This window comes from Octopus bimaculoides, chromosome 16 (genome assembly GCF_001194135.2).
Source record: "Octopus bimaculoides isolate UCB-OBI-ISO-001 chromosome 16, ASM119413v2, whole genome shotgun sequence".
Classification (NCBI taxonomy): Eukaryota; Metazoa; Mollusca; class Cephalopoda; order Octopoda; family Octopodidae; genus Octopus; species Octopus bimaculoides.
This window is the reverse complement of record NC_068996.1, coordinates 29,005,921-29,016,094: the sequence shown is the minus strand read 5'-3', so window position 1 is coordinate 29,016,094 and position 10,174 is coordinate 29,005,921. Positions and strand designations below refer to the sequence as shown.

At 34.4% G+C, this 10,174-nt stretch overlaps 1 protein-coding gene across 1 annotated transcript in view; it reads left to right on the top strand.

Moving 5' to 3' along the window:
• The window catches only part of LOC106880831 (FHF complex subunit HOOK interacting protein 1B), a 103,093-nt gene extending 93,014 nt beyond the window's left edge, over window positions 1-10,079 (top strand). The window contains exons 9-11 of the mRNA XM_052973665.1: window positions 300-478; window positions 6,955-7,168; window positions 9,433-10,079. Of these exons, the coding sequence (XP_052829625.1) occupies window positions 300-478; window positions 6,955-7,168; window positions 9,433-9,629 (590 nt within the window). The 3' untranslated portion in view covers window positions 9,630-10,079. The remainder of the gene's footprint in view (window positions 1-299; window positions 479-6,954; window positions 7,169-9,432) is intronic.
• The last annotated feature ends 95 nt before the right edge of the window (window positions 10,080-10,174 follow it).

The following is a 10,174-nucleotide window of genomic DNA, read 5'->3' as shown; positions in this document are numbered from 1 at the left end:
TATATATATATATATATATATATATATATATATATATATGTATATATATATATAGATAGATAGATAGATAGATAGATAGATAGATATATTTATATAATATGCATGTTAGAGACAGACAAATGAATATGGGTAAATAAGCCAATGATTGAAACTTGACTTAATTTTACAATATTTGTAATACATACATATGTGTGTGTGTATGTATAATACATACACACACACACACACACACACACACACACACACTAGTATATAATATGAGTGAATTATATTTGTTTAAATTATATATATTTTTTCAGGCCCTTTCTTATCAGCCTTATTGTCAAAATTAGAGAGCATGGTTCAGAATTCACTCCATGTCAACTTTCTGTTGACTGGACTCATCTCACGTCTTGCTACTTACCCACAACCTTTACTTCGATCATTTCTCCTGAACCACAATTTGGTCTTCCAGCCTTCCATCAAATCGCTCATTCAGGTGAGTTCTCTTCTATTATCATGTTATTCTTCATTTAGCATACTTAGGACAGAGGAGGTAATAGATGTAATGAAACATTGGGTTCTAATTGATAAAAAACATATTTGCAGATGAATAGTCTCATCAAAGCAAACTTGTTAGCATGTATAACAAACACACACACACTCATACATACACATATCTCTTTCTCTCTCTCTCTCTCTCTCTCTCTGTATATATATATATATATATATATATATATATACATATATATAATTAATTAATAATATCAAGGGTAATGAGAAATATTAGAAATTTCTACTACCAGTGGCCTAGTGTGTAAAATTTAGTCAATAGACTATATATTATTCATATAAATACAGTGTACATTTAAACACATAAGAAGCATCCATCATAGGATTCCTTGCACACTAGAAAGAACAATTAAATTCCAAACCACTATTTAGAGATAAAACTTTGAAGGAATGAAAAATAAAAACATTTGTTATATGCTTTTATTTTGCATTCCCTTTTTCATTTGGTAAATGTTTTTATTTTTCATTCCCTTCGAAGTTTTATCCCTAAATAGTGGTTTGGAATTTAACTGTTCTTTCTAGCATGCAAGGAATTCTATGATGGATGCCTCTTATGTGTTTAAATGTACACTGTATTTATATATATAGTGTAAAGCTGTAATGTTAGTGTTTATGTATATTATTGGGAAGTTTGTGGTGAAGAGAAATAGAGTGAAGTAGGTGAGCTATTTTTATGTTTAATTATTAAAAAAAAAACTGTTGGTTTGAAATTTTTTAATGCTTTGAAGATCTTTGTTTGCAGAAAGAGATTAATTCAGAGCCTCAAATCCAGATTTGATTCTTCAAATGTTGTAGGATTCTTTAGTACAAAATTGGCAGGTTCCCTATGTATGTTTGACAATATTTTCCAATTAATGCTGAAGCAGAATATTTTTTATTTTAATATCCACATATATTTGAATAGTGAAGTATCATTTTTTCCTGCTTGAGCTACAAAAACTATGGGTGTGTTAGTTGTATTGTCTTGAATTCGTTTGCTATAGACTCTATATATATGGATATCATAGTTGGTGTAGTGGTGTTGGTTACAGTTGTGCTATAAACAATATTACTTGTGAGACAGTTTCCTTTTAGAGGGTAGGATGGAGAGGGTCTGGAGTTGCAATTGTTGCTGTTATGTGTGTGTGGCCTTTTTAGAAAGTTTTATATGGTTATAATTTGCTACAGTTTTTTCTAAATTATTATTTATGGAATATATTTTTATGATGTATTTGTTTATTAGTTTATGGTATTTGTGATTGGCGTAGAAGTGTTTTTGGAGTATTTTGAGAAATAATTTGGCTAATGGTTTGGAGATTTGTATTTGAAGGGGAGATTGAACCAGATAATTCTCCTTTTTCTAGTCTTATGTTTTTTTTTATTTTGTATGTAGTGTTGTTTATATATTGTGTTTTTTCTGTGTAACTGTTGTTGCTGAGAGCTTTGTTATATGAAGTTGCTATCAATAAAAATCTTTCATCACAACTTACTCTACAACATAATTATCATTCAATGGAGCTCCAGCAACCCCTGAAAATTTAAATTTAATCCTTTAGCATATTTGGTCAGCTGTATCTGACCAAAATGATCCTCCTTTTGTCTGTTCATACTGGTCATAACCAGCTGTAATTGACTTCTCTACAAAATCACTGAAAAAATAAATGATGTTATTGAATTCTTGTAAGTTTGAGATAATGCAAGATAAATTCTTACCCACCTAATTATGAGTATAAATACTGTGAAAATTTTGAGATCACATTTTTTTTTTTTTTTTTTTAACATTTGAAGAGAAGTGTTTGTAGTTTTTACCGATATGGTGCCAACAAGTAGCCATTCCAACTTTGATGGTTTTACACTTGATATACAAAATGTGAAAGAAAACAACAGTGATTTGTCTTCAGCTGAATTTGATACAGTTGTTTATGTTTCTTTGGATGAGGAAGAAGATTTTGATAGTGAAAGTAAAGAACATATTCAGGACACCATTCAAAGCATTATGGCAACATGGTTGAAAATTATAGCATCAATTACAATTCCAGATTTCACAGTAAAGACTAGTCCACAACACAATTTATCTCCCAACGCCCAACCCTTGGATTAACTGTTTTTGTTTTCACTTAAAAGTTTTTTCAAAACTGTGACAGAAGAAACAAACAGATACCCCCAATGAATCATATCTACTCATGGAAGATCCTATCCACTTTGGCAGACAACTTATGCTGCAGGAATCAGAGCTTTTCCACTGTGAACATTATGTTTGGTGTCAAGTAGTTCCCTTGATTGTGGAACTACTGGAGTCCTGATGTAAGGTATAGTGACCTGTATATATCTAGCATAATGTCTAAAACCAGGTACTCGAAAATATCTCATTACTTATGCTTAATGATTTTGTTAATACCCCCAGCAAGAATGAACGCAATTAAGATCCATTATTTAAAGTGTGTCCAATTATTAATTTACTTTCTGAAAAGTATAAAACTACATATCTGCCAGGAAAAAATCTCAGTGTATGTAAGGATGTAAGGGTAGGGTACATTTTTGGCAATACATGCCTGCTAAACCCACTAAATGGGGAACCAAATATGGAAGGTTTGTGATCAGACACAGAGTATTGTGCTAATTTTGATATCTACAATGGGAAAAAATATAATGGAAATAGACAAAACTGAACCATTTCACCTTCACCATATTCTCACTGTCTCTTCTTTGGTGACTTTGCCATAAGATCTTACTTTTGTAAATACTTATGCATGCAATACTTGATGAGCAATCACAAAGGGCTGTACTATAAGATTAAAACCACCAAATTTTAAAAAAAGGGGACATTCTCAAGATGCAAAAAGAAAATTTACTAGGCACCTTATAGAAGAACAGAAGACACATTTTATTTTTGTCTACTAGTGAACAGCCAGGAGTTGGGATTGAGGGGAAACCCGCAGTAAATAATTCATACAATGCGCATATGGATGGTGTTGATAAATCCAACCAGTGTCAGGCCTACTAACCAGTTAGACAACCTGGAAAGAAATGGTGGAGATACATTTTGTGGTTTTTAGTCAATTGAAGCATTGTAAATTCATATATTATGTATGAACCACACAGTACCTCTATCACAAAGGACTACTAACCATGTGAAGTTTTGTGTCAATACAGCATCTCAGTTATGTTGAGGTGTTTCTTTCCGAAAGCACAGAGCTGGAAGGAAAACAAAATTAACTGAGGTGGATGTCACCAGAGAAAATGTTGACTCTTAGATAAGTGGTAGGAAAAAAGAATGTATTCTTTCATTGCAAGAAAGAAAGACTGCTAAAGAGTATCAAGTTGAAACCACTTTTATGTATTGTTTTGGAGAGTGCCATTGTGTAAAGGGTTCTTTGAGACAGTTCCATGACAAAATATTTTCTAGGTTGATACAGATAGAATTACCATTCAACCATGGTAGTGGTTGAATATATTCTTAAGTCCACCACTTCGTCAATCGCAGCAGCTTCCAAGCTTCACCACAAATTCAGTTCTCAACTAAATTGCAAACTGTTAACAGTTTTAAAGAGGACACCTCCTCAGCAACACTTTGGCATAAATAGTTTGAGATTTGGTTCAGTAGAAACAAAAGTTACATCAAAATATCTGCAACCTCAAGGGGGGCAGTAAGGCACCAATTTACCTTCGATTAACATAAACTTTTTAATTTTAAAATAAAAGTATACTTTTCTTAGGCTTAAATGATAGAAAAATGCATGAGGAAACAAAAATTAGTAGAAGAAAAGTTATGGGGTGAAATGCCACGAAATTTCATGTAATTAAGTAAGAGAGTAAGGGAGTAACGCTTAGCAATAAGAATAAAGAATATATTGCTAAAATGAATGTTTACGTCCTAAGGTGGCAAGCTGGCAGAGACTTTAGCACGCTGGGTAAAATGCTTAGCGGTATTTCGCCTGTGTTTACATTTTCAGTTCAAATTCTGCCAAGGTCGACTTTACTTTTTATCCATTTCAGATCTATTCAATTTGACATAAAGATTATTTAATTAATTTTTTTAAACTAAACACTTTGAAACTTCCGATACTGGTACAATGTGTCACATACATCAGGATTTACTCTTAACATTTGGGACAAAATTTTGTATTTTAGAAGTTATTTCATCACAAGTTACAGAGTGACAATGGACAAATTCATGTTTGATAAGTGCCAATACATGAAACTCTCATCTTTTTACTTACTCTCTAACTTCTGCCAATGATATATATACATATTATACATATATGTGTAAAAAAATCTCACAATGCAATCAAACCAATGAAAGAGCCTCTATCTGGTCGCTTGACACACTAAAAATAGCAGCCAATGTATCCCTCTACCCAGTATTTTATAAGGTAAAATCCTAAATTATTAATTGACACATTATTAATTATCTTATAACAGCAATGCCTGGAAAAATCATAGATTGCATGGAAAAATGTGAGCATGAAAAGTCATATTCTTAAGATTATAAACCTGGAAAAGTACTGGACAAGTTATTACACCTGTAAAAGTATAGGACAAACTATTACTTCAAGTCAAGTAAAGAATAAGAAACTTTTTACTTAAAATATTGCAGCTAAAATTAGAATTTGAATATTAAAAAATATTTTATTATAGTTTACAAATAACACTATACTTATTTAAGTAGAATTTGGCTAATTTACTACCTTAAATACAGGAAAAAAAAACTTACAAATTAGCTCAACAGTTTTATACAATAAATTTAAAAGACAAGAACTGTAAAGAGTGATAAATTAGAACCTAGTACTTATTCTATCGGTTTCTTTTGCCAAACTGCTATGTTATGGGGATATAAATGGTGGTGGGACAAACACAGACACACGCAAATGTATACATTTATATATGGGAGAATGTACGAAAAAAAACAACAGACGAGGACAGGTGGTGTAAATAACAAAAGGATGTATTAGTTTGACGCTCGGGAATACAGAAAGTCTTTAACATTTCGAGCTACGCTCTTCAACAGAAAGAATACGGAGAAAACAAGGAGAAACAAAATTGAATGGTGTTTGGTCAACGATCTATCATGGCTTCTGAGGACAGGAAGTTCAGAAAATTCACGTAGGAGAGCTAAGAAAAAGGGGAGATAACAAAAGGGAGAAGAAAGAACAGTGACCCAAGAACGAGGAGTTGTGTGTGTGTGTGTGTGTGTGAAAGAGAGAATGCTGGTGATCTTGATGTATGCATGTGTGAAAAAATGGGGAGGGGAGAAAGGAGTCGGTCAGTTGTAGTGTGTATGTGGTGTGATGTGAGGGTGTTGGGAGGTGGGGAAGGCATGGGTGGAGTGTGGATTAGGCTGAGGGTGGGGGTAGAGGTAGGGGTGGGTGTAAGGAATTGGATGGGGTGGAGTGGGAAGGTAGAGTAGGAGTGTGTTGGGGTGGGGTAGGATGAGCTTATGAGGGAGGGTTGACGATGAAGGGGGAAGGGGAAGGTGGATATAAGAGGGGGAAAGTGGGTATGGGAGGAGGGAGAAAGAGAGAAGAGAGAGTAAGAAAGAGTAGGGGTGAAGATGTATATATATATATGATGTATATATATATATATATATATATATATATATATATATATATATTTCCATCTACCAAATCCACTCACAAGGCTTCAGTCAACCTGAGACTATAGTAGAAGACACTTGCCCAAGGTTTCACACAGTGGGACTGAACCCAGAACCATTTGGTTGGGAAGTAAGCTTCATACACACACACACACACACATGCACATATACACATATATGCATGCCTGTCTGGTAGGAAGTTTGCTTCCCAACCACATGGTTATAGGTTCAGTCCCATTGCATAGCACCTTGGGCAAGTGTCTTCTATTATAGCCCTGGTGTGACCAAAGCTTTGTGAGTGGATTTGGTAGACAGAAACTGAAAAAAGCCCATCATATATGTGTATGTGTGTCTGTGTACGTATTTGTCCCACACCACTGCTTAACAACCAGTGTTGGTTTATTTACATCTCCATAACTTTACAGTTCAGCAAAAGAACTGATGGAATGAGTACTGGGCTTAAAAAGTAAGTAATGAGGTTTATTTTTTTGACTAAATCCTTTAAGGTGATGCCCCAGCTTAGCTGCAGTCCAATGACTGAGACAAAAGAAAGAGAGAGAGAATTGAGGAGAGTATATGGTAGTTGTATGTATGTGTAATATGTTTGTAAATATATAGTCTCTAGATTGCTTTATCCTATGTGTCCTTCATTTTTAAGCTAGAAGAGGACAATTGGATGCTGTTTCTTGCAGATTGAGTGACCACATGGTTTATACATACAGAACATTATCTATTATGCCCGTCCTTACAGGGAATTGACTGCTATTTCTAGCTTGTGGAGGCTTCCTTACTGACTTTTTCTATGTTATATATCATATATTCCACAGGTGCTGTCATCGGTTCGTCACAAAGTCGACCACTATTCACATGCCATCCCTGATTTCTCACAGTTAGTCGTGAAGGCACGACAAACATTGAACTTGAGAATTTGTACGTACCAAAACGAGCTTGAAAGGAAGTCTTTGGTGAACAGGAAATCTCCATCCCCAGGTCTACAGCTAAAAAGCAAATCTGTTGAGTATGCTTCAAACTCACACAAAAGTATGACATATTAATTTTATTTGCTTTCCTAATTGTTGTTTTTAAAAATTAATAACCATTAAAACATGCATGTAGTATTATACTTACCTTTGTTTGCTTTTGTATCTTTTTGCTTTTGTTTTTGATATTAATATTATATATTGTTAAGTATCAAAATTTCTCATTATACATCACTACCATGATGTATACACTATCGAGTTTAGTGTGTGTGTGCGAGGCTGTATGGTAAGAAGTTTGCTTCCCAACTGCATGGTTCTGGATTCAGTCTCACTGCATGGCACCTTGGGCAAGTGTCTTCTATTGTAGCCCCAGGTCAACCATAACCTTGTGAGTGGTTTTAGTTGACAGAAACTGAAAAAAGCCCATTGTGTGTCTGTGTGTTTGTGTATCTCCCTGTCTTGACATCGCATGATAGTTGTAAATGTGTGTCACTGTCATACGAGCAGTGTCATTCATTTCCAATATTCTGCATAAAAATATCTGGCGATGGGGCAATATTACTTTGCTTGGAAACAGGTAAAGGTTGGTAATATGAAGAGCATCCAACCATAGAAACCTGTCTCAAACTCCAACCCATGCAAGCATGAAAAAGTCAGCATTAAATGACGGTCAGGACAATAATGTATATCTATATATGTAGAGAGAGAGATAGTAATGTAGATAAACATGATTGGGATTGATACATAAAATATACATACATATGTATACACATGTAAATATATGTAAGGATATATCCCTTTATATATTTATATGTGTATACGTATGTATGTTTATTTTATATATCAAGCCCAAGCATGTTTATCTACATCACTATATCCATCTCAGTTCATCTGGATTTCTTTTACCCTCTCTTTATCCTGTGGACTTAGATTTTGGAGTGTAAGTTCAAATCATTTGAGCACCACTATGTGTTTTCTATACTGAGCATCTCTGGATCTCACCTGTTCATTCCCCCCCCCTCTCTCTCTCTCTCTCTCTCTATATATATATATATATATACATACATGCATAGATAGATAGATAGTAATTAGTTAGGCACTGCTTATATTTTGAGTTCAAATCCTGCAAAAATCCACTTTTTTCTTCACTCTTCTTGGTTCAATAAAATAAGTGTGAATTAAATTTTGAGACTGATGCCATTGACTGTATCCTTCATACAAAATTAGGGGTTCCGTTTGGACTCAACACACCTGATGTTGACTTAACAAGTGGACAATTAGATCAGTTACTTTTGAGTTACTCATCTTGTACCTAAAATTAACTTGGAATTTAGTTATTCTTCATTGAATGAAGGACAAGCTGTTAAATATATAGTTGGATTAATTAATTCTTAGCACACTGCGAAAAACTAGGTTTTTATTTTCCTGATGATAAAAATAATTAAGTCATTGAATAAGTCTAGTTGTTAATTCTATCCCCCTCTCTTTCTTCCTCTCTTTCTCTCTCAAACTATGTAACTTAAAAATATTACTAACTTACAATTATCTCCCTTTAAACTAAATCTCACTCAAACCTGTCCAAACACACACACTCTCTCCCTCTCTATGAATTTGTCTATCTATCTTCCTCCTATATATATTCTATCATTTATGCAGTGTATCATTGTCTGCTTCAGTGTTATGTTACAGGAACAAACTTTTAAAGGATACTCAGCCTCTTAACAATATTATACAATTAATAGATAGTTCAGTTGATCAAAATATTACAAAATATGTTCATCAAAACTGACAATATCGATTCCATCTTTTCCTCTTTTCAAATGCCATGCCTACAGGTGTCAGTACTCATGGATCTCCATGACAAATCCTGAACCTGAATAATTTTTCTTGGGAAAGATATACAGTGGTCTCCCATCACCTTCTGTCAGTTTATTTACAGTTTACTCTGCTAGTCTCCTGCCCCACCAAGTTTACTATTGTGGCACTGGATCTATTTAATGCCCAGGGAGGGAGATTAATTCACATGACATCAGTGCATGTCCATACATCAATGGGCCTGTGTAACACATGTTTAAAGAGCCAACCCTTCTCTGAGTCCTATATGTCTTAGCCATAGCACCAACATCTGCTATTTGACACATAACTAGAAGCTTTTACAGATATTACCACCCCAGGTCAGAGAAGACTTGGGAGTAGGGGTGACTAAAGGATAATTCCATATTCCCCAAAACTTCTGAATCCTGAGCTGGAGCCTCACAACCAGATGCAGTTTAATGCTTTGCTCAGGACCAATTCCATCTATTTTCTTTTATTTCTTTATTGTAGGTGTTGGCAGAAAGCATTCATTCTTTTTACCAGCATCTGGTGAGTCATTTATTACTTTGTTATACTCCTCTCACCATTTCATAGATAAACAGATGCACATACACATGCGCGCACGCACACACACACACACACACACACACATACACATATATGCACGCATGCACACACACACACATAAAATTTATATGGAGCATTAATAGAAAGCAAAGAAGCCATACAGCGTGAATATTGATTTTTTTTTGTATGCATACATACAGGTTCAGGTGTAGCTGTGTGATAAGAAGTTTGCTTCCCAACCACATGGTTTCAGGTTCAGTCCCACTTCATGGCACCTTGAGCAAATGTCTTTTACTGTAGCCTCAGGCCAATAAAAGCCTTGTGAGTGGATTTGATAGGCAGCAACTGAAAGAAGCTTGTGTGTGTGTGTGTGTGTGTGTGTGTGTGTGTGTGCCTGCGCCTTTGTGTGTGTTTGTCCCCACCATTGTTTGACAACCAGTGCTGTCATGTTTACATCCCTGTAACTTAGCTGTTTGGTAAAAGAGACCAATAGAATAAGTATCAGGCTTATAAAATAATAAGTACTGAGGTTGATTCATTTGACTAAAATTCTTCTAGACAGTGCCCCAACATGGCTGCAGTCCAGTGACTGAAACAAGTAAAAGATAAAAGATTAAAAAAAGGTATATATATATATATATATAAACTAAAAAAAATCACTTTACATAACATGATATTTTGATTT